This window comes from Dermacentor variabilis, chromosome 2 (assembly GCF_050947875.1).
Source record: "Dermacentor variabilis isolate Ectoservices chromosome 2, ASM5094787v1, whole genome shotgun sequence".
Taxonomy (NCBI): domain Eukaryota; kingdom Metazoa; phylum Arthropoda; class Arachnida; order Ixodida; family Ixodidae; genus Dermacentor; species Dermacentor variabilis.
In genome coordinates, this window is record NC_134569.1 from 43,587,485 (window position 1) to 43,613,343 (window position 25,859).

The 25,859-nt window shown below is 44.6% G+C and overlaps 1 protein-coding gene across 3 annotated transcripts in view; it reads right to left on the reverse strand.

Annotated features, from left to right (window-relative positions):
* The window catches only part of drongo (Arf GTPase activating protein drongo), a 40,940-nt gene that overhangs the window by 6,262 nt on the left and 8,819 nt on the right, over window positions 1-25,859 (reverse strand). The window contains exons 5-8 of one of the 3 annotated variants that reach the window (XM_075680260.1): window positions 24,129-24,197; window positions 21,991-22,323; window positions 11,851-12,275; window positions 10,397-10,578 (exon numbers count right to left, since the gene is read on the reverse strand). In XM_075680260.1, coding sequence (XP_075536375.1) covers window positions 10,543-10,578; window positions 11,851-12,275; window positions 21,991-22,323; window positions 24,129-24,197 — 863 coding nt within the window. In that variant the 3' untranslated portion in view covers window positions 10,397-10,542. Of the gene's footprint in view, window positions 1-10,396; window positions 10,579-11,850; window positions 12,276-21,990; window positions 22,324-24,128; window positions 24,198-25,859 lie in introns of those variants that run through there. The other 2 variants (XM_075680261.1, XM_075680259.1) reach the window with 2 other exon arrangements.

A 25,859-nucleotide genomic window follows, 5' to 3' on the forward strand; every position in this document is an offset into this window, starting at 1 on the left:
AATCACTTATCTCCCACTAGATAATCGTAATAGTGTTAGTGTACCGTTTGAAATCTAATCAGTCAAGTGATCAAGTCAAGACCAAGCCCCATGCAAAAGAGTGCTATAGGTAGTGCAGGCTTAGTGGGAGGTGCTGGACATGGCCCTAGATAAAGTGTACACAATTTGTTGCTGCGTTGATGCATTTGGCTTCCAGGCATTTGTGCATGCAGAGGCTGTTTGGGTGCAAAAGCCTATTGAGCTCACATTGCTAGGACAGAACCGGTCAGTGCTGTAATGCACCGTTTTGACACTTAATTTCTTTCCCCTTTGCAATGTGCACACAAGGCAAATGATTGCAACCGCATCAGCAGCTTCCAACAGTTCAGCTGCTCCAGAGACCATTTCGTTTTTATGCTAGTAAACAATTACAAGCCATACGACTATGTCATTTGCTTCTTTATGTCATCTGGTTTGATAGCAGCGGACGGCACTACGAAGAAAGCCTTACATTTTGAAAGAGGCTGCAGCCGCTGTCTCAGTATATGCGAAGCATCTGCAGTAGCACTGCTGGCCCTTTGCTATAAAAGAAATGTGCTTGCGCAAATGTCACCTCGTGTTCTTATGACCTTTGTGCATATTTTTACCTGAGGCATGTTCATCTTTCACATGTTCATGCTGCTGTCCGTATTTAGTGTGTGCATTGCAATAGTGGCATGCACTTGAATAGGTTGCAAATACCATAGTTTTGCATGTGTAACCCACAACAAAAATGTAAGACAATGAGCAAAATGAAAACAAGGTAAAAGCGAGAGCCAACATTTCAACAAGTGGACTTGTTGAAACGTTGGCTTCCGCTTTTACTTGTTCTCGTTTTGCTCATTGTACTCAATTTCCATCTCCCACTTTCCCTGTGTTTTCCCAACAAAAATGCAGGAAATTTAACAGTAAAGTCGGATTCAGATTTATATGCAAATTTCTCCTTAAAGTGTGGCTTCAGAGAAGCTCATGCTGCACTGTTGTGAAGCCACACTTTAAGGTCAAGTTTTCCACTATTTAGTTTCGTTATCTCCTAGGGAACCCCACCTTTTCCCCACACTTGCATGTTGAAGCTTTCCTCTTCTCCCTATGGTCACCAATTCTCCCCTTTATGGATTGCCAGTTTGTGTTTACTAGTTAGTGAATAGTGCATGCAGTGCTGGCAAACGAACTCTGGTCATGATTAGGTGCGCTCAACGGCCGTCCTAGTGCAGCATAAGCTGATGATAAAGCTTTTATAGCACGAAGCAAGTTGCAATTTGAGCTTGCAGATTGGATTTCATGTGATCACACGTACGTCCCCTGTGCCTGCAGTGCTCCCTTAGTTAGCTATACTGAGGGAGCGGTGAAGTTGCAACGAAACGCAACGAAGTTTTATCATAAGTGTTCCGTGATGCAACTTGGGCGTGTTTGCTACGATCCTTTTGCCCATGTGAGAGCTGCTCCGTCCATCAGGGTGTCTACCAAATTGACATTTTTCAAATTCCCTGATTTTTCCAGGTTCTCCCTAGCCACGTTTACATGAATGCGACAGTGTCGCATCGCATCGCATTTCTAGCGCATCACATTCATGTAAACAGCAGTAATGCGCTAGGAAGGCGCATCGCATTAATGCGCTAGGCGAGGGTAGATTTACGGGCGCGAGTCGACTCTCGCGGAGCATGTAAACGCAGGATCGTCGCATTAGGAATGATGGGAAGGAATTAGCCATCAACATGGCGGCGGTCCCGGCTGCCCGCTTCGAATTGAATTTGGCGTTGCTTTTGTAAAATGCACTTCGTTCGCAGCAAATGATTGTGTAAACGGCTTTTGCTTAGTCTCAGGCCGCTTCGACGACAGAGTATTATGGATACCCTTGTGGTGTTTTCGAGATCGCTCCTCTTTTCGAACGAGTCGAAGCCTAACGAAAGAAACATTCGAGATGTCAGCGCTACCTATCGCTAGAGTCGGAAAATAGCCGCAACGACGTGATATGGCCTCTGAGATCCAAAGATCTCGCTGGCAAACTAAAGCTGCAAAACACGTGCGCGGCTTTGCATCCGCTACACTATAGCGTATAGCGTACGCTATAAGTTGCGTACGCTAAACTAAAACTTTCTATTTCTCGGCACTCAACCACCAACGTGCACTCGGCCTACTACCGGAAACCAGTTACACCGGAAGTCGGTTGCACTTCCCTTCTACGATACCCTGTGGCGCTACATTCTCGCGAGAGTTAAGGCGCTACATGTAAACGGCGTCGCATCGCCTTTCCCAAATGCACTTGGAAATGCGATGTGCCACTGTCGCATTCATGTAAACGGGGCTCCTGAGTGCTTTTGCAAAATTCCCTGAGTGACAGAAAACTTTGTCTTATGTAAAGACGGGCTGACACCCCATTGTCCGGTGCTGTCACTAGCTAGTAAGCAGGTTAAAGAAAAACGACATAGTGCAGTTTCAACAGTACGGAGTAATGTTTATTTCATACAGAATAGAAAACTGAAGAGAGGGGTTAGTAATATACAATGTGAATAAAGTATCTCCAAAAAAAACAAAATGGTAAAGCCTATCGCAAATCGAGTCAAACATTTTCAAATACGAATTAAAAGAGATGCATACAGAAGCAAATATTTTCGAAAATGAGCTACTTATATCAACTGATAGCAAGCTCATTAGCATTAAGCCTGAACTTTGTCACAAGTGAGATTCTTTGAGAAGCTGGAAAGTCAATCTCAACTGTCCTGACATACTCTGAGCCAATGCACAATGCCTCAGCGTTGCATTTCACTGCTTTAAAGAGTCACGTTGGTTTAGATAAGGGTCATCTGCATCTCGACATCAGCCAACACGCTTTTTGAGCTCAAGCTCCTTCAAGGAAGAGGCAGCACAGTTCCTTTCCTGATCATTCCTCGATGCGACGGTCCTTTGTATTCTCATCCTCGTTCTGTCGCGTGTTCGCCCAATGGACCATTTGAAGCATCTTCTTGGTCTTTTTTACAGTCAACATTCAATTTTTCGGACTCCCTAGGGGCCACTACGACTTCCGACAAATCGGGCAGTCCAAAAAAATTAATGCATGTTTTTTACTGTCCTTAAGTTCTCAAATCGCCACAGGCACATCCGAAAAACACTTAAGGTCTGCCAGCAAACTCATTAGGCATATCAGTGCTCGTACTGTTACAGGAGACGGTGGTTGCACGCGTGTATAATTAGAGAATACACACTGCGTCCCCGTGACAATTTCCCCTTCCCACGCCTGTTAAGCTTCACCGCAATACTTTACGTATGCTTCACCGCTTAACAACGCTGTGCAGAGGCGAAGTGGCCTTTCAGGAACCAGCACTATGCAACATATTGTGCTTTCTAGGCTTCGAAGCCAATCGCGAGGATTACAGAGGCGGAGTCAGTGCCAGTGCTGATAACGGCGAATTATTTCAATGAAAAACACGGCACCGAACAGCAAGAACCTTAACAGCGAATGCCGAAGCAGCTAGGCCTCCCGTTGTCGTGGTGGTGGCTACGGCTGCCAGCGGATCTACGTACGAGAGCGCTGGTTCAAGGCGGTGAGATAATCAAAACGGCGGTGTATTAATGCCGTTTCGGACCTGTGGTCGCGGTAAAAAGTCAGGAAAATTGGATGGCGAAAGGTTCTTGCGTACGAAATTTCAGACGTTCTTGAACACTGACTCTACGGGGTACATGGTGGTGCCGGGAAGCTGCCCGCATTATCAAGCATGTCCCAAAAATCGGACTTCCAGAAAAGCGGTCGTTGACTGCGCACTGGCAACTCCTCCACCCGACGACACAGCGTCAAAGACAATTCATTGCGATTTCTCTCTATTATTCGAGCAAGCATTAGGGCGACTTTCGTTCCCTTTCAATGGACTGACAGCTAATTTTCCCTGACAGAAGCACAAATTCCCTAAGTTTTCCCCGAGTATTTGCAGACTATTCAAAATACCTGAGAATTCCCGGTTAGTAGACACCCTGGTCCATGATGTCATCCTCTGTCATATGAATGATAGCTGGAAAGTGATTCAATTCACGCAACATGACTGATTTATCTGCGATCACATCTGTTGTGCGAGTGGGCTTTATCAGCATCGCTGAAGATTGGGGGAGGGGAGGAAAGAGCCGCTGGCCAAAGATCCGATGTGGGTGGGTTGTGCATTTGTGAACAGAGATTTTTTTCATGGATTTTAGTGTTGTTTGCAGTTACTTCTGTATGCTGAACATGCAGATTAGGTGTAAGTGCAGGTGCGGGTTATACACATAAGAATACAATAAATAAAAAGGGCTGCAATGGCCCATGGACTTACAGTGCTATTGATCGAGCCACAGCAAACTGCCTTTTAAGCATTCCTCTAGAAGACATGTGTGGGCAGAGTGGTAGAAAACAGGATAGAAGTACTATACCCGCTGAAAATTGCACGGTTCTGCCTTGAAATGAAATTCTGGGGTTTTATGATCCAAAACCACCATTTGATTATGAGGGACTCCGTAGTGGGGGAATTTATTTGACCACCTGGGTTCCTGACCACCTGAACCTGTTCTTTAACATGCACCCAATGCATGGTACAGGGCCATTTTTGCATTTTGGTCGCTGGAATTTGATTGAGTATTGCCATAGCGACATTCAACAAAACAGCAGCACAATGCATGCTCGTACCGTTTTTTCAACTAAACAACGTTCGCATTCACAGATGCTTGATATCTGTACATGTCAGCGCAACAACAAAATGCCAGCATCATATCCATGGCCCTTTCCACGACACTCTCGTTGCCCAAGAAATAAAAGCAGGCCAGCCAAAGGCACCTGCTCATGGAGTCACCAACTTGTAATGCCAAGTGCACCGTTACCCACTGCAAGTTCTACCACAGCAATGGCAGTTCAAAACAACTGCACACTGAGCATTCATACTTGTTTTTCCACTCCTAATATATGAAAGCAAAAGTATAAAATAAAGGTCAAGGAAGGTTCGCACCAGCGAAGTTTCGCAGGCCAAATGTCTGCATGCAGGAGTGCGTGATAAGCGGACACTTTGACACAACAACAAACTGTAAACTCCTTTCTATGATTGCTACAGCCATGAGCCAAGCTACGGTTAGAGTACTTTTGTTGCCTATGCTTGGTCTAGACTTGACTTGATGTCAAACAAAAAACATAATCACCACGGTGATCACATGGGTGAATCAGATCAACCTGCTAAAGGAGTCCTGATGAAATGAAGTGAGGTCGGTGTGCATAGTATACACACGTTTCATTTTTGTATGCACATCTTCGCAGTCAGGCCAAGATAATTTCTGCAGGCACGCTCTGGCTTGATTAGTCTTTATCACACATATTAAAGAATTGCAGCCCAATGCAACGGCAATGGCCTTGCAGTGGTATAGAGTGCCAGAATGTGCAGGGCAAGCAGAGTTCGGCAGTTTCCGGATGTTTCAGAGCAGACAACAATGTGGTATCCCCACACTTTTTGACATAACGCAAGCAATGTGAGAATGGTGGTTGCTTGGTGGGAGAAGCTTAGAGGCAGCAATTTGAAATTTTCGCTAAGGGGAACCAAAGATGGGGCAAACTTCAATTTTCATTTTCAAATACATGTAAAGTGTAGAAATGCTTTTTAAAAGAAGCAGTGGACCGATTTGAATGAAATTTGTTGCGTTTGAGAGAGAAAGGCACGTCAACGTGACTGCAGGAAACAGAATTTTGATTTAGCACTTGGAATTATAATTCATGAAAATTAGTAAGCAAAAAAATAAACAAAACAATTGAAGCATGAAGTTTACAAATTTGTAACTCTGCACCAAAAATGGATATCACAGCCCTGTAAACTGCATTCGTTAGGACATCTAAAGCGTATGAATTCGATACAGTCGAGTTCTGGCAATTTCTACCTTGACGCGAACAATGAAATTGATTGAATTAAACAATTCAGAAAAATACTAAAATCTATTGCTGATTCTTTTGACAAAATTTACCTGATTCTAACACACCCCCGAATCAAACCCCTGCCCGCTTTCTGTTTGTACAAAGCAGAAAACTAACAGAGAAATGACATCAAAGCTCCTGACTAATGTAGAAATCCGACGTGCACCCAATTTTTTTTTTTTAGCAAGATGGGCAAGGTTCTAATATGTGTTGCACAATGGCGGCCGGTTTCCTAAAGCAAGCGTTATTGCGGAGTATTACAACGTTAGTTTCACCACAATACAGCTGTGTTGTGCTAAAACATATAAACGCCGCAAATACGGTCTTGGTTTCATATCCGATTGTACCGTGCAGAAAATTTTCGTCCCAATTTTCATGGCAAGAAAAAGGCAAGCATTATAATTTGGGAAATGCCTTAATGCCTTATTTAGACACTGCGAGCTACTGCTATTGCTTGAGAGTCTTTCTAGGGCAGGCCAAAAATAGGAGTTTTCAATGGGAGATGACTTATGTTCAATGCATCCACTGTGTTCTAAGGTTCACCGAGAAATGCCACTAAAGGGGTCGCTATTGGGATCAGCATAAGGGTCAGGTGCAAGCACGATGACTGGTCAAGTTCGGATTATCAGACGAAATAGTGAACGTTTGAGCGCATAAAAATGCATGGGTGCTGGCTGGGACCTTCAGTCAGGATTGAATTAACTTTGATTGGCGTATGGTGCGCATAGTTCCTGTCTTTAAGAAAGGTGATCGCCCGAATGATGAAAACTTCTAGCCTATATCGATAACTTCCGGCCCGTGTAAACTTTGGAGCATAATAATTATGCATTACATAAAGTCTTTCCTAGAAGAAAACAATACTTTTCAGCATGGTTTTAGGAAAGGCCTGCCGACTACCACCTAACTCATCACCACTATTCACAACTTCGCTAGAGCACTTGATAAGGGCAGCCAAATACACGGTTTGTCCATGAAGTAATGAGACTGCCTGCCGCACGGCCCTGCAAGTTGCCACTAGTGCGCTCCTCGAGGTGGGGGTTCTAAGCTAAGTAACACACTGGGCAGCAGTCACGTCCGAGCTCTGACGCAGTGAGGATCTGAAGGGGCGCAAAAGCTGTTTTCGAGTTTTTGTCACAGCAGAAAAAGTAAAAAAAAGGCGCGTTTGCTGGAGTAGCGGTGTGCGATTAAATTTTGCTTTCAGCTGGGCAAAACCGCTTCCAAAATGCTCGCCTTGGTTGAGGAAGCTTACAAAGACAATGCTGTGCCAAGGGCCCAGGTTTTCTGGTGGTTCAGCGAGTTCAAGAAAGGATGGAAGACCGTTGAAGACATGGAGCAATCTGGACACCCTTCAATGAGTGGTTTGGACGGAACTGTAGCCCAAGTAAAAAATCTCCTGGACTCTGACTGTAGGTTTGAGTATCAGATTAATCGCTGAAGACCACAACAAATGAGAAACAACGGTTCACAAAATTATTTCTGAAAATTTGAACATGCGGAAGCTTCGTTCAGAATTGGCAGAAAAAGTGTAGAGTGATGGAAAAAAGAAAATGACGATGAGTTGACATTTCCTGTGAGATGCTGGTGCAGCTAGAAAGCGAACGGGACTTTTTAATAATATTTGGGGTTTTACGTGCCAAAACCACTTTCTGATTATGAGGCACGCCGTAGTGGAGGACTCCGGAAATTTTGACCACCTGGGGTTCTTTAACGTGCACCTAAATCTAAGCACACGGGTGTTTTCGCATTTCGCCCCCATCGAAACAAAAAAAGAACGGGACTTTTTAGATGGCATAATAACAGGCAACGAATCATGGATGTTCCAGTACGATCCCAAAACCAAGCGCTGAAGTTTAGAGTGGCATACTGCGAACTCCTTGTGCCCCAAGAAAGTGAGAATGTCAAGTCCAAGGTAAAGACAATGTTCATTGTCTATTTTGACAAGTGTGGGGTGGCCTACAAAGAATTTGTACCTTCAGGACGAACTATCAATGCCGTGTTCTACAGAGAAGTCCTTGAGCGTCTTCACCGAGCCGTTAAACAGAAACGACCGGTGATTGACGATTGCTGGAAGCTCCACCACGACAATGCTCCAGTCTACACCGCCTTCGTTGTGGCCACCTACCTGGCTCGGATAGGATTTGCAACCTTGCCGCAGCTACTGCATAGCCCCAATGTGAGCCCAGCAGACTTTTGCCTGTTCCCAAAGCTCAAGAGAAGCCTGAAAGGTCACCGTTTCGACCATGCTCCCATCATCCAATGGGCTGCCACAGAGTCTCTGAAAGAGGTTATGGCAGCGGTGTATCGACGTCCAAGGAGACTATTTTGAAGAATTTTAATACAGACGAATCTCATTAATTCAAACCCGCTTAATTAGAACTTTCGATTTATTCGAACTGAACCTGTGGTCCCGTCAAACTTCTGTGTATTCACTTGGGCGAAAACACCCAGTAATTTGAACGCGCAAGCATTTGCGACGGTTAATTCGAACATACTGCGCTCCGATAACGCTCTCAGCAGCACGCCAAATCACGTGGTGGCACCTCCGACTGGCATTGCACTGACCCCATCATAAAGGAAAGAAACCCTTCAATGCCGTGCGCGGGAAAAGAAAGAAATAAAGAAAAAAAAAAAAAAAAATGTGGCGGAAATTTTGCCCTCTCTCAAATGGCAAGATCACCGTTTCTGCATTATGCCATAATGCCCCAGCCACACTAGCGGCAAAACGTGCGCCGCGGTGGCAAGCTAGCCGCAAGTGGAGAAGACTAATAAGAGTGGCCCCTACAGTGACATACGAGCAGGAAACTGGTATCATGTGGACCCGCGTGACCGCTCTATCCGTACTCACATCTGGTTCAGCCGGACCGGACCGCTTGTTTCACACTATCGTGTGCGGTGGTTGGCTTAGTTGGTCTTGTTTGCATATTTTTTTTAACGTCTAAACAGATACGTCCCGATAGGAAGGTTGTTGGAGACTGTGTGCCATATCCAATTCTGTACGACAAGACAGACCCTGAATACAAGGACGCGAACGCAACACCCGGTATCTCCTTCTCCTTGCCTTTTGAACACAGCAACGCTGCATCAGCAAGGAAGGAGCACACCAACATAATTATGATCAGCGGCAAAGATTTCATCTTCTCGATAAAACGTGACTCACGTTAAGAACGCAGGACAAAGAATGTAAAAGCAGTGCCGATCTATCCGCAGACGAAGGGAAATACATGTGAGCACACAGAGGGAAGCCGCAGCGGAGGCCCAGTCCTGGCCTTGGCAACTCCGCTGCTTCGGTGGCAGTAGGTGGCACCAGCAAAAACATGCTGTTGGGAAAGCAAATACACTTCCCTCCCGTCCTTCCTGGCAACTACCCTCCCTCGCCCTCCCTCTCAACTCCCTCATCTTCGACGGTCTTCGTAAGCACGTGCCTCCGCACCAGCGCCGCCAGCCCCGCCGACCCTGCGCCAGCTTAGCCTGCTCCTTGAAGTTTCGTTTTCTGCCATTATTGGGGGAAACAAGTGTTGGACGGCGAGGGCAGTTTCGTGGTCCTCGCTCGCTTTGTGCTTGCACACCGCAATATTTCATGACTTGCACCGTTTGTGCATCGTGCTGTGGTGCACGAATACTTCAAAAAGAAGTCCTTCTTTTAATTCGATCGAACTTTCGGGCCCCTTTGAGTTCAAATTATCAAGATTCGACTGTAATGTGTACCGACTGGATCAATAAATTATTTTTACCAGACCCTGCAGATTACATCTTAGATTTTAGAGAAGCTTTCGATTGTGTCTGTCATGGTAAACTACTCATGAATCTTTCTAACATTGGCCTGCCCATTAATATAAATAATTGGATCTGCTCATACCTCACCAACCAGAAATTTTGTCCAGGTCAAAGGTTGCAGCTTTGAAGTTTTGCCTGTAACCTGGAGAGTTCCCCACGGTAGTGTCCTTAGCCCTGCTGTGTTTCTAATCTTCATCAATGACATTGTTTCATCAGTAGACACCTCCGCCAAAAACTTGTAACTTTTTATAGATGACTGCACTGTTTATAAGCTAATTAAACGTGGAAAGGACCAAGAGTGTTTGCAGAACAACCTAAGTTCTCTCTCTGATTAGTGTAACACCTGGTCGATGGGATGAAACATTAACGAATCAGTCTTAATGTGAATCTCAAACAAAATTAGTCCATTCACATCTAGGTATATGTTAAATAATAATGCCTTGATTGAAGTCCACAATTTTAAATACTTGGAAGTCATGATTACCAACTGACTATCACGGTGGAGCCATATTGACGAAGTTTGTTCATCTTCTTCTAGGAAACTGGGATTTCTTAGACACAAATGAACACGCCATCCCAGATCAGACTTCTTGCATACAATACTTTTATTCTAACTCGTCTAGAGTATGCATGCATAGCCTGGGACAGGTATTTTAAAAAGGATGTTTATAAGTTCAAGAATGCTCAAAGTAAACCAGTAAGATTCATCCATAATGCCCATCACAATCTTGATTCGCAGTCATCACTGATGGCTAGTAACGACATCCCACTTTTGCAACAGCGTAGAGCTAGTGCCAGGCTCAAGTTGTTTTTCTTGCTCCACAATCGGCAGTTTAATATCAATCTTGGCACGTATACTTTTCTTCCACTTTTTCCTGGAAGACCAGACATAGTCACAATCACAACCCGACACCAACTTCGCACCATACTAACCTTTTCAAACACTCATTTTTCCTGTGAACCATCAACGAATGGAACGCGCTGCCATCAAATGTTTTTTCAGAATGTGGCCTTCCTGACTTCGTAAACACGCGTATCATTTCATGTGAACTTCATTGTTGATAACTGCACACTCTTGTTTATATTTTGACAATTCATGAACTAACTTGTTTGCTTTCACTTTGTGCGCATAAAAGTGATTTTATAGAGTTGTGAAATTTTTTGTCTCCAAAGTAATCTTTATAACGCTTGGTAGCGTATGATTGTTTTTGAGTGGTAATGCTTGCAATATTCTGTTGTGTAGCTTGTTCAGCTTCGTTCACTGTCTTCCTTTTTTTGTACCTCCTGCTTGGTCTTCGAACTGCAGTACATACTAAATAAATAAAACAGAAAAATCAAATTAACCGGAGTCAAATTAACGGATGTCTGCTGTCTATCAACTTACAGCTTACATAAAAGTGTTGCAATATTTACTAGAGTTTGCAAAAGGCCTATTCACAAATTAGCATTATATTTCAGAGTGATGTACAACACATCAATTCTGTCCAATTTACATGTATTTTTAGGGGCAGCTTACAGAATGGTGTTATTTTCTATTTCAGAGTTATGGAGTTGTAAACTCGATACTTCAGTTACTTAAAATTTTGCAATATCAGGAAATTTTCTAAGGCGTTTAAGGCATAAATTGAAGATACACTTCATACAATTGCAGGATTTTAGGTTTTTCTTAAAAATGCAACAAACCTCATCAAGATCAGTGCATTAGTTGCTAAGAAAAACAATGTTTTCATTCCTATGTATTTATATCGAAGCTGCTGAGCTAAAGCTTCTTAATATGAGTGGTAAGAGTCTAGTTTTTTAAAATTGTTTTTTTGATAATATTGTGTAGTACTGGCATCTCTTCTACCAGTTATAACGATAAACTCTGAATAGTTGGACGAACATGTCGTGGCCCCTCTAAGGTGCTCTGAGGATGAATTTCATAAAGACCTTTCTCTGGCTCCCCACTGAATCGGCACGTTTCACTTATGTTTTCAACTGAGCTTCTGAGAGGAGATTTCGAAGTCCCTTTCAGGCATAAGTTAAGAGAGATCTACAGATTTACATTTCTGTGCAGGGCAAATCTGAGATTATAGAGGAAGTGCCTGTAATTTGCTTGAAAAGAAATGGCAGTCACTGAAAACAGGGTATATAGCTTTTGCTCTCACCAGAAAAGGATTGGCTGCTGCTGGTGACCCCACCTGCGACCAATCTGTGGCCAAGGGGCCCACTACCTTGCCCATGGCTGGCCAGGCTGAAGGAGCCACTGCCGGTGTTACAATTCCACTGGGTGCTGCGGCCAGTCCGCTGCTGCCCCAACCCACATAGCTGATGCCTTTCTGCTGAACCATCGGGGGTGTGCCAGACAAGGCAAATCCATTGGGAGAACCACCAAACACAGAAGCACCTGCGCCCGCACTGCCGGCTCCAGCCATCCCGTCCAGGCCTCCAAAGACTCCTCCCGTGGGTGCCACGGCCTCAAAGGGGTTGGGTGTTGCAAACGCTGATGCTGTGCTGGCGGACTGCGTAGGGGCTGCCATGTTCCATACCGGAGCTGCAGCCGCAAATGGGTTGGAGGGAGTCGCGGCAGCTGCTGCAGTCAGCAAGATGAGATAGCGTCCACCTCAGTGGCCACACGAGCACATAAAACTCTGACTTGCACAGTCACACAGCTATATGCGTGTTTTTTCTTACATTCAAGGCTTCCCTCAGATAATCTCTGCAAATTTCATCTGTAGTTACAGTGTCATGCAAGAATTTCTTGAATGCACAGAAGATTCCCAATTATAACCCTTTTAATACGACCATTTCAAAATGTGTGCCAAATAGAATGCAATTTCTTTACACAGGCCTCTCCATGTGAAAAATTTTAAAGGTAGTGGTCTCATGGTATTGCAAATTGCCGCCGCCTGCGCCAGTCAGCCTAACCTAGTGGTTGCAAGACACACAATGCAGGGTTTGCACAGGTTTATAAAAAGGAAATTCAAGGATTTTCAAGGAACTTCAAGCGCCCCATGGAGAACTTTCAAGGCCCTCTATTAGAGTGGTTAAGCCCATACTATATGTAGAAGTTCTTAAAAATTGTTATTCGGTTTGAAAACATACATACAAGTGGTAAAGACAAAAAGAAAAAGCATTAGGGAGGAGGGAAGAAAGCTAGGTAAGCACGACAGATCACAAAGACTTAAGTGTAATAAAAACAAAGAATAGGGTAGGGCAGGAGGGCAAAAAATGTGTAGTTAGTGCAGCTTGCACTAACTACAAAAGAATACTAAAAAATTGAGATATTTCGCTCACAAAGAAAAAGAATGCTACAATAGGGAAATCAAGTTGACAGCACAATGACCCTGATCACTTCAAAAACAATGCTGCAAGAAAGTCACACACTTTTACTGCACGAAGATAACACACAAAATTACGTATTATATCGCACACATACAAAAATAAAATTCTTACAAAAGTGTTCATATTGCATGAGACCCTAGCGCAGTATTGTCGAATACTGTTTTTATCTCACAAAAGCGAAAAAAGCACACTTGCTGAGTGATATGTGGTGCCATGGTACACAAAAGGACGACATGGCACATGGTAAACGTAGAAAAATGGAACGTTTATTGTTTGCTCTGCATGGCTATATGTATATATATATATAGAAGGTCCTTGATGTACACGTCACGTGCCTAGAGTGAGTGAGTGAGTGAATGAACTTTAATTGGGTCCAGCAAAACGCAATAAAATGTGCACCTGGCTATTCCCATGATGGGACTGACAGATCTAGTCTGCCAGCCCAATCGCGGGCGCGCTGGACTGCCAGGATTTGGTCCTCAAAGACGTGCCAAGAGTCCTGGATGACGTCCCGGTTTGCCAGCTGAAGACACAGCATCATCTCTGCCCTACTGATTGAGGTGCACAGGAGCTCTGCGTTGTCGAGTTGACTTTCGGAGCGATGTCCCTGGGGTGGGAGCTTTGACGACTTGTTTAGCATCCGGGTCTGACTCTAGCGGCTCAGATCTCTGTGCAACCCCACCGGACGATTCGGGCACAACATTGTCTCTTGGGTCTTGATCTTGTTCCGTTGGTTGACCACCCGCTGTTTCTGCTGGATCTTCTTGTCGTCGTACTTGGTCGTCCCAATGTCTTTTACCTGTGGCAGGGGATATTGTTCAGTAACTGTAGCTGCGTTATGCCATCGTTACAGGTGATAAAACACCGTCCGCCACCATCCTCCGAAACCTTGTCTACCAAGGCATACACGGTAGGGAACAAGCTTTGCAGAAACAAGGTGTTGCTTGTTGCTTGAGTTGGAATTTCATTGGCGGGCTGGTGAATCTTCCAAGTCTCGAGGCAAATAGTAAAGTAAAGTTTGTACTGTTTTATCCGCTTGGTCCGGTTGTGCTTGCATCATCGATACAAGGTTGGGTCTCAGCATTGCTATCCCACATTGGTTGAAGGCCTTTATAATGTCTCTTCCAAAAGCACTGGGCCGAGGGTGTCTACGTTCACTAAAGCTCCAGTTACCGTCTGCCCATCACACGACATAGTCATGTGTACTTGACCCACCACGAGAAGCTCTCCCAAAAAATAGGAAAGTAGAATAGTCGTAGTGGTTAACGGTGGCTAGTTGTGCCGGTGCTGCTGAAACACCGCTGTAGACACGACGCTAACTGGCGATCCGGTATCCACCAGCATTCAAAGAAGTACACCATTCCAGGTAATTTCCTTAAAAACTGGCTTCACAGTATCGGCTACTGTCTTGATGCGCCACAATGGTATAAAGTGATTCGCAATCGGGCGACCGGTGCTCAGAATCCGCCAACATGGCGCAGTTACCACGAGGCTTACCTCGCGTTCCAGAACGGCACACCCGGGCGAGATGTCCGCGCCGACCACATTTTCGACACACGGTGTTTTGGTGATAACATGCTTCTTCTTCACGAGTGTCGCTTCCGCATCTTGAGCATCATCGGACCCGCTGTGGAGGTCATCCTTTCCGAGAAGGCATTCTCGTATAGTGAACCAGCCCCTGTTCCGATGTCTGCATGTTTCTAGCATTCTCACTGGTGTTCTGTGCTAAAATGTCGAAGTCTTCCGCCTTTGATAAAGCCAGGTTACGTCTTGTGAATAAAAGTCGCTGAACGTCGTCATCTGCCACCCCGCAGATGATTCGGCCTCGTAACATGCGCTGCAGAGAGATCCTAAAGTTGCACCGTTCGGCCAGCTGCCAAATCTCTGCGATGAAGTCTTGCACATTCTCACCGGGTTGCTGTGCCCGCATAAAATATGCATAACTTGCAGTGATCTCATTAATTTCCGGCGCATAGTAGTCCTGTAAGTATGTGATGGCTTCTTGGTATGTAAAGGCATTGACTTGCATTGGGTGACATCTTCCCTGTATGACACGAACTGCCGAGTATGATAATGAGGATATAAAGATGGCGAGTCGTTTCGCTTCGTCTGTTATCTCTTCTTCTTCCAGTACGCCTTGAGTCGGATCTTGAAAGTTGTCCACCATGTGCCTTCGACGCTGTTGAACACTGGTGGTTTTCAGAGGCTCATTCTTTGCGTTGTGAACTCGATGGGTTTGTCTTCTTCCTCGTCACCACTGCTATGTCGCGCCCTGATACACAAAAGGACTACATGGTGAACGTAAAAATGGAATGTTTAGTGTTCGCTCTGCGCGGCTATATATATAGAAGGTCCATGACGTACATGTCATGTGCCTAGAATCCCGGATGATGTCCCGGGTTGCCAGCTGATGACACAGCACTGAGCATCTCGGGAAACTTCAGGGCAGCTTCAGTAGCTTTTGCTGAATTTGGTGCTTCACAGAGTTGAGCTCCTCAGTTTTGGCTTTCGCAGTCTTTCTGAGGCTGCTTGATTTGATGAAGTATGTCAAAATGGTTTCTGCTTCTGCTTTTTCAGCCTAGGCATCTGCTGAAGCCATGAGATCGGCAACTGCTAAGTTTTTATTTATTTTTTTATTGAGTCAATCTCTTCTTCAATGAAGCATCTTTTTTCCCTGTTTTGTAGCTTCCAGCTGCTGTTTTTTTGGGCTTCAAGTACACACCATACTTACTCCTTGCTGCTGACATTGCAATCCTCAGTTCTTTGGTGATCGGAATATTTAAAACACCACCAGCTTTGTCATCAGCATCACACACAAGCTGCTGTGAAACATACGGCAGATCCTTCAGATTCTCTACACAGACCTGTCGATTACACTGAACCTTCCTTCTACAGTAGACTGGGCATGGCTGAAGACAATCAAAAGCTTAACAACCTCCCACAACTCAGTGTACGATGGAACTTCATGAGCTCAAGTTAAAACTCATCCAATCGATCAGAACCCATGCTGAATTGTCGAAGCTGGTGTTTTTGTTCTTCCAAGACTTCCACGTACTCAGCTAGACCTTATCAGAAGATCACCTGCAGTGTTTTGCAGGTTATCTGACATTCTACCCGCATTGATGAGAGTGTCCAACACTTTTCTAAAGCCTGCAAAGCATTCGTCTGGCTTTGAAGACATGTGCCAAGGGCCTAGTGAGGATAGAACCCTAACTAAAAGAAAGCTCAAAGGGCTTCTCTCTAGGACCTTTTGTCATAGTGTTCAAGGACTGTTTACACTCCATACGGGATTGAAACATATCCTATGGGCTCACTTTGGAATTTTTCACCATTTGCTCTGCTTTGTGCCCAATATCCACCTTTTCAAGTGGTATGTGATTCTCTGCATTCTCAATGTCGACTTTCTGCAGGCCCAAGATTCTTCTTGCAGACAGGACTGAAAATTTCGTAAACTTGGTCAGCAGCTTCCTGATAACAGTTTCCAAACCCTCGGCAAGAAAGAAAGCCATGGGTTTATCTGTCTGGTACTTTGTCAGGAAAGGCTTTAGTATCATTGCTATGCCAAGTGAAAAATTCAACTTTTCTGGCAGCGAAGTGTCACTGTAGAATTCATACAAATTGTGGAATGATTCACATTTTGGCAAGTTGACTTCCTTCATTTATTTTTTTTGTGGCTTCAGTATACCTTTAGATGTAACACACCGCCAAAGCTCTCTCAACTATGGAAGCATTTTCCACCCATCGGTGAGCGACAAACTTGAGAGTAAAGCATTCTTGGCCAGTAATTGTGGAAAAGTCCTCCCTTCGCACTGGAGCACCTTCAAATAGAGCACTCAGACTTGACAGTAGGCAATGAAGCCCACATTTACTAGCTGCAATGCCTGCCCTGTAGGCATTGTGCATTGTGTGGAGGTCTATGCACTAAACATGGTGTCTGTGTTTTTTTTTTTTTTTTTTTGTAAATGCTCTTGGAGGCCCTTAAAGAACTTCAGACATAACATTGTGACCATCCATGGATACCTGAAGCATCCTTGCAAGAGGCAAATGTTCGAGGGCACTCAACAGCTTTTCCTGAATGTGACTGTGGAGTGTCCCATAAGCACAGAGGCATAATACTTCATCTCCACTTTCTGAGTCAAGTTCCAGCAGCTTATGTGCACATCCATTTGCTTAAGTTGCAGACAGTCAATCACTCATTTATCAAGAAGCACGACATAGAGCTCACAATTAGCTCTGGATGCAATGCCGAGAGGAATAAAGGCCTAAGGCCATGACATGTCACGTAGGCACATTTCTTTTCCCCACAAAAAAAAATGACTTCGCCACTTTACTGCCCGGGAACATGCATTGAAATAAGTGACCTGCTTGCGGTGACGACCGGTACAAAAAGTGGGATATGATGACTTTCATAGCCCATAAAATTTCAGCATTGGTAACAAGCTTGTGCCTTTTAGAAGAGTAGCTTATGTTCAGTGACAAAAACAGAGGTGGGATTACAGTTTGATCAACTGTAATTGGGGTCAGATAGCGTCTCACTGAGCTTTGTGCCACTATCTTCATGACACCAATATGCTTGGTGCTTTTCATGTGGCTTTTCAATGCTGATTCACCCATGGCAGCAATATCGAATATTTTACAGCAAAGCTTGCAATTGGCCCGATGCAGATTTGTTGCGTCTGGTGCAATTCACTGCTTTTAGTCCTTGCAGTGGAGCCACGCACCTTGAAACTTGCATTTTTTTTAGCGCCGCTCTTAGGCACCCATTGCAGCAGTGAGCGTCAGTGGCATAAGCGAGCGAACAAGCACACAAAAAGATGAAAAAGCTAATGCAGAGCCGGAGATGACAGACGCGAGCCCCGAATGACAGAGACCAATGAGAGCGGCCTCTTCAGTGACGTGCGTGCGGGAAACTGGTGTCATGCGGACTCCTCGTCCGCTCGATGCACACTTCTATCTGGTCTCAGCCGGACCACTCGTTTCGTATTATCGTCTGCTAGCATCAGATTTTGCTTGCACTGGTTTGGTTTGCTTGGTTTTGTCTCATTTGTGCTTGTTTAGATTGCCATTGTTTGCGATTGTTTTGTAATCTGATTGTATGTTCAACGCGAATTGTGTAATACTTTCTGGAAGCCACGCGGCATCATCGATTACACTGGGACCATTGACGAGTCGTGTATAAAAGATGACGCGCTTGACCCGCAGATCAAATTTTCGACAATTGCTGACTCTGCTACATGTCTCTCAAATTCTTTGCCTCAATATATTGCGAAATGAAAACACACATATAGAGCTGTGCTCAAATTTTGCATTAGGACATACTGTAATCACCGGTGGATTTTTTTCCAGGCATTTTCTCATTGATAGAGGTACATCAATAAGACAGATGAACAGAAAAGCAGCACTCATTGCAGAAATCGCCGACAGAGAATCGGCACACAGAAACAGTGTCCGCACTGCTCGGTGATGATTTGCGATAATTATAGGATGGCCAGCATGCGGCGAAGTCTGAAGTAATAACTCCAACATAGTAAGCTGTCTCACAAAAACTGTTTAAATTTACTCAAAAAGGGACGTTGGCTCGAAATGCAGATTTTAAAAGTCAAATAAGCACTCCTGGAAAAAAAAAGGAAGATTGTTTCATGGGGAGAAATAGGTATTCTAGATGCGGTTCTTGGAAAATTCAAGATTTTTCAAGGACCAGTAAACAATCAAGGATATTCAAGGGCCTTGAAAATGAACTTTTCTAATTAAAGGTACTTTCAAGGGCCTGTGCGCATCCTGTAATGACTGTACAGCTGAAAGCTGGGCACACATTTCATTAAAAGCTGGATGAATACCACATAAACCGTCCTTTTCTCTTCTACTCTGCACTTCTCCACACTCCACATAAGAGATTAAACCAGGGTGACCACCAAGTTGATATTTTCAAATTCCCCAAGTTTTCCAGGTTTTCCCGAGTGGCTTTGCGAAATTCCCTGAGCGACACAGAACTTCCGTGTTACGTCACGACGGGTTGACACAATGTCGCCTGATGCTGCCACTCTCTAGTAAGCATGTTAAAAAAAAAAAAAAAAAAATAAGATGACTTAATACAGCTTGAATAATAAGGACTAGCGTTCACTTTATTCAAAAAGAAAACAGAAGGGGACGTTAATAAGATGCACAGCAAATAAATTATCTTCAAAAAGAAAAGAAGGTAAAAACCATTGCAAATTGAGTCGTACATTCTCAAATAGGAATAAAAAGGAGATGCACAGAAGCAAATAGTTTTGAATATGAGCAATTTCTATCAACTGATTGCGAGCTCATTGGTATGAGGCCTGTACTCACAAATGAGATTCTCTCTCAATAGTTGGTAAGTAAACCTCAACTGCCCCGACATGCTCTTAGCTCCCGCACAACACCTCAGTGTTGTGTTTCACTGCTTTAATGAGTTTATTTTGGCTTGGATGAGGGACATCTGCATCTCGGCATCAACTAACACTTCGCTTTTTGAGCTCAAGCTCCTTCAAAGAAGCCACGGCACATTTCCTTTCCCGTTCATTCCTCAATGCGTAGGTTGTTTCTGTTATCGCCTTCCTTCCACCGCGCGCTCGCCCCACAGACCATTTGAAGCATCCTCTTAGTCAGTTGTACTGTCAACATCTGATTTTTCGGACTGCCTAGGGGCCGCGAAAACATCAGAAAAATTGGGAAGTTAAAAAAAATGAGTGCATGTCTTTTACTGCCCCCAAAGAACCCCTGACAACACCACATAGGAAATTTTGATTATATGCTGGAAGTTTTTACGTGCCCTCTAGGGAGCGTTCTGCTGCAAGAATTTTTCAGATTGGTTCATTAATAGCAGATAGAAATAGTTCAGTGCCACGAACCCATGATAGGTGAGGGCCTCTGCCAAGTGAGACAATTTTTCCAATTGCCCCATCTAGCCTCCACAAGCGAAATTCTTTCCCTGCATTCTTCCATACCAGAGCTTAAGGATCGCATGACACATACATTACCGACCCGCCTTCATTTTTTTCCCCCTCGCTTTTTTGCTGTGTGGTGCACTTCTGCTGACGGTGTCGTGCGCGAGCTGTTGCGTTTGTCTTGTTTCGCACAGCACATGATTTCGCGTGCTGCACATGAGGACACCTGACTAGCAGTATAAGCCAGTGCTACGCGAATACTTAGGAAGACAGAAGCGGATTATAGAGCATCATCGCACGCTCAAACATTGTAGAAAATACCATACTTTCGTTGTATGCACATGCGACTGCATGACATCGGAACATGCAGACGAAATGGAAGTACATCCTGCAGCGGTGCGAAGTAAAACAAGAACACGAAGGCATCCGGTTTGTGTGTTTTATTATTTCGCTAAACTTTAATTCATTGATGGAAGCAACAGACTACACAAATAATGGATGTTGCCTTGAATAATTCTCGAAGTCACGTGTCACTACGAGCGACGTCACAGCAGTGCGATGTACGTAGGTGTACATGTGTGATTACGTACGCTCTCCGACTGGCGAGCACAGCGCCCGCGAGGGGAAGGGCAGATGGCATTCGGTTTGAAATTTCAACTCTTTCCACGGCGCGTAACAATGCAATACTTAGCAGACATTATTGTTAGCACGCATAGTATGCACGGCGCTTGTCAGCTTAAAATGACAAGACTTGGTGAGGAGCTTTTTAAGGGCTCAAATCGCCGCAGGCACATCCGAAAAAGCTTAGAAGGCCTGCCAGTACACTAATTAGGCATATTGGTGCTCGTACTGTGACAGGAGATGGCGGGTGCACGCATGTATAATTAAGGAATACATACTGTGTCCTGTGGCAATAGCCTCCATACCACGCTTATGCTTCACCGCAATACTTTCGCGTATGCTTCACCACGTAACATTGCTGTACTGAGGTGAAGCTGATTTCCGGTAACCGACATTGCCATGCTTTTCGAGCTTCGAAACAAATTGCAAGGACCACAAAGATGGAGTGGGCGCCATTGCTGACAGCGGCGAATTCTTTCAATTAAAAACAAGGCACAAAATGGCAAGAAGCTTAATAGCGAACGTCGAAGCAGCTAAGCCTAGCGTTGCCGCGGTGGTGGCTACGGATGCGAGCAGATCTGTGTGCGAGAGCGCCGGTTTGAGGCGGCAAGGTAATCAAAATGGTGGCGATGGTGGTGGCTTTAATTAATACTGTTTTGGACCGGCGGTCACAGCGAAAATTCCAAAAATTCGGATGGTGAAGGGTTCTCATGTATGAAATTTTAGACGTCCTTATACATTGACCCTATGGGGGACATAGTGGCGCCGCGAAGCTGTCCGAATTATCAGGCGTCCAGAAAGTCTGTTGTCGACGGTACACTGGCCACTGCTCCAGCGGACGACACAGCGTCAAAGAGGGTTTGTTCCGATTCCTCTCTGTTACTCGAGCCAGCATTACCGCGACTTTTGTTCCCTTTCAACAAAATTACTACTCATTTTCCCTGATAGAAGCACAAATTCCTCAAGTTTTCCCTGATTATTTCCAGACTATTCAAGATCCCTGAGAATTCCTGCTTTTCCCGGTTGGTAGACACCCTGGATTAAACTTGGTTCCCTGCTGTCACACAGTGCTCTTCGTCATTCTCACTTTCTCTCCCCTTTTATTCTGTCACCTGACACTCATGGCAAAATGATCACAATGCGGCTTTGTCCACTGCACTGACCCAAGCATCAGTGATACCAATTATTGTGCCAATTTTTGTGATGTACAGATCAGCCCTTGCAATCAAACCCTGCGCCGAGAAAATTTGGTGCGCTATATATATAAAAACAACCTCAGGACACAAATTTTGTCTCAGTGCTCGTAAACCAGCGCAACCCAGCTCTTGTAAAATTTGAAACAATATATAGTGTCAGCAGCTAAGCATGCAACATCGCATCTGCCAGCACAGTGTCTTAGTCACTGCTGCATGTGCTACCAGTCAGAAAACATACCTTGAGGCACTGCAAATGTCGAGGCCTGAGGATAGGCAGGCGGCGCGGGCGGCTGCAGAGGTGGCTGTGGCTGTGGGCTCTCCTGGTGGAACAGGTTGTCCAAATCGGCCAGGGCTGCATATCGATCCGCCGAAGGAACCTTGGTCTGCGGCTCCCCTCCACCGGCAGCCGTGGACAGGGTCACAGTTGATGGCGTGCTCACTGCAGTTAGCGCACTTGACATTGGTGAGAAAGAGGCTACAAAGCCACTGCCACTTGTGTCACCGACGTGGTTACTATTGACATTGTTTGTCATGCCTGTTGGTGCCACAGCAGGTGCTTGCTCTTGGTTTCCTGAAAGGTGAGGGAGTCTGTTGTTGCGCGTTTTTGGGAACTATTGCTTATTGCTAACAGGACTGGAGTTACTTCTACGGCCAACTGTATCTACCAGATTCTAACGGGCACCTATTTTCCCAAGAGATGAGTTCAAAAATTGCGTGCACATTTCGATTGGGCACAAAACCAAAATCGCATTGTGTCATCGGAAACAGCCAATGCCACAAATAAAGAAGAAAAGTATATTCTAGGGCTTTACATGCCGAAACCACAATATGATTGAGAGGCACACCTTGGTGGGAGACTCCGGATTAATTTTGACCACTTGGGGTTTTTCAGCGTGCACCCAATACATGGTACACAGGCGTTTTTGCATTTCATGCCCATCGTAATGTGGCTGCCAGGGCCAGAATTTGATGCCACGCTCTTGGGCTTAGTGTAACATCAAAGCTACTACTCCACCACGGTAGGTTGCCAAAGATGCAGCCAAAGCAACACCGTTGCTATCAGTGCAAGATCGTGACAGAACATGTTTCAGTGTAGGTAGTAAACCACAATGTGCTGCTTTCATTGCACAAGGTAAATGAAAGAACAGTTACTTTACATGCTCAAGCTAGTGGCAACAGATTCACATTATGGCTTTTGGCATTCTAGAGACATGTGTCACTGAACTAACTGGTTAAGTGATGGCTGTGAAGTTCATGAAATGTGGAATATTAAATGCAATGGATGGCACAAAGTCTATACATTTGTGGTCCACTAACTGTGACAAGGAGTAGTCTGACAGTGACGACGATGAAGATTAAATGAGAATGAATTCTTGTTCCATAAGGTAAATTATGCATCTTTTTTCTGATAATGAAAACAATATGCTTCATTTTTTAATTATAAGAAAGTCATGTTAGATTTGAGGGCACATTAAAAAATAACTTGAGCCCCCTGACTATGGCATCTCTCATAGCCTGCATGATGTTTTGGGATGTCAAGCTCCATAATTTGATTTCGTTTACTCAGAACAGATAACAATTGTATGCACATTAAGATCTGGATAAACATGGCATGTTGCAAGTAAAAAGCAGGCTCATTATGGCTATAAAGTTCTACTGTTTCAAGTGCTATGTGCATCAAATGATGGTAGTGCATGGAGTACCAAACACTGCCTATGCAAAAGCAAAGAACACTACATGTCTGGCACCCAAGAAAGATGTTGTCACATGAATGGCAAAGCAGAAGGGCACCATGACTGAGCTGACCTTCAGTGCGTACAAAGGTTACATGCTTTATCTGCTGATGGAAGAAGGATCACACACATCTTAGAAGACATTCAAGCTTATGCAGCACTACCACCATTGCCAATTCAAATCCTGCAGGTCACTCATGGTAAATGACAACACAAAACAACAGTTCCTGCGTTAGGGCAAAGCATCATACTTGATTGCTTGCCATTTGGGGAGGAAAAAAAAAAAGAAAGAAAGAAGAAACAGAACAAACACAAAAACTAATGGCGACTGAAATGTCCGAATACAAGCTGCATTACTTTGACAATTCAATTTAGTTCAGTAGAAAAATGCTTCCCACTGCAGTCTCCCACTTTTCAGAGGGTGTAATAAGCAAGGTGCCAGCCATGATTTAGTTCCACATTGTTAAGGCAGAGAAAAGAAGAAGAAGCATGCAAGACTGCAAGGTGATCTAATACCACCTATACAAGAGGAGCACAATGGTTTTTAGAAATAAAGTTGCATTCACAAGCATGAAGTTTTGAGCACACGCCTGCAGACACACACGCAGCACACACATAAAGAAAGAATGACAACACTGCTTACCAGACGAAAAAACTGTGTCGAAATTTGCAAAGTTTCCATTTGCAGAAAATGTTGCAGATTTTGCAGGAACTACAACAAAACACAAAGAGAAGGAAGACAGTTGTTAACACAATACACGCCTTAAAGAATCCCTGAAGCGGTTTGGGCAAATTATGTAGATGCGAAGGGTACAGCTACAGTAAAACATTAGTAGTACCAGAATTCAAGTGAATTGTCTCATATTAAGAGACAATGACAAGTTACCCTCCTCCCTAGCATGCTTTTTCTTCTCAGTTCGCTCGCCTAGTGATCAGGGCTAAGCTCTGCTTTGACTGGCTCTGTGTCATGATGCAACGTCTTGTTGTCTATTTCCGGTTGTCTTGGAGACAGCGCGCAAAGCCTCCCCAATCTCTCCGCTAGCCGCCTGGCCGTCGATCCTCCACTAGAGCTATCTAAGCAGCATGCATTGTGAGCATTCTGTTGAAGCGCTGAGTGTTTCTGGTATTCCAGTAACCACAGGCGAGCTGGGTGTTTTCACAGGTGGATGGAGATATAAAAGCCCCTCCATACTAATACCACTGTGATGAAGGGGCTTTAGCATAAACGTGAGCAGCCTGCATGGTGCAGCAACATGGTGGTACAAACCTTAACCAGCCAAACACAGAGCTACTATTGCTGTAACCAAGTGCACAACACTTGAAACATTTAAATTGACATGTTCATGATTACGCCCCTGTCAAAAATTTACACCAGCAGCAAAGTACAATACACTGCACGGTGCAGCCCCCAGATGGCTGCACTGAGCAGGAAATTCACGTTTGTGCCTCCGCTCATCTGGTAAAACGTTCAGTCTGCTTGCGTTTGCCCGAACACTCGACAGGTTGAAATTCTCCAATTGTAGTAGGAATTCTACAGTGTGAAGTGACAACTGCAAGTGTGTAGATGCTGGCGCAAATTGGATACCAACAGCCCAACGTGCTGCAGCCACTCTGCTCGCATGCTGCCAATCACTAGATTTGCAGCCAGCAACGTAACAAGGGCGATCCATGCTGCTGGCGAAAAGAGGGCTCGAGGCCAATGCTGACCACGCAGCTCGCATCAACAGGGAGAACATCAACACAAGCAGACGATACTTGCTGTGCGCTGGAAGTACTTGAGTGTAGTGATAAATTGTTGTGTATTCTCTTTGTTACTTTTTAATGTGACAATACTTATATGGACACTCTAAGTGAATTTTTTGCCATCGTCATCGCCGTATATATTCTTATATATTTAGGTGTATATATGCTATATGCCACAGCATGTTATATTACATGCAATACAGACCCGACCGATTTTTCGGACTCCAAAAATTCGGACATGTTCAATTATTCGGTCTGCTTTGCGGCACCGCCATTCTCCCCATAGACCATAATGTATAACAACTGCCGAAAGTTCGGACACCTTGCAACCTCTCGTCTGATTTTTCTGACACTCCTTGAGACAACTTGATCGAGAGCACCATGCACCAACTCTGACCGGTGAATGGCTCGACTTGCTGAACACCATTTTTGTTTTGAACGGAGCCTCCTTGCTGCCCCACGAAGTGGCGCACTGCAAATCCCCGCTCATCATCATTGTTTCTGCCTGGTTCGTGGCCACAGCAGTTCCGGTCTCAGCTTAGTAAGCCATGTCAAGACAATCCAGCAGCTAATTTGCTTCTTTCTTCGTGCATGACCAGTTGGTGTGGCTGCTCTGCTGTTGCTGCGTTTT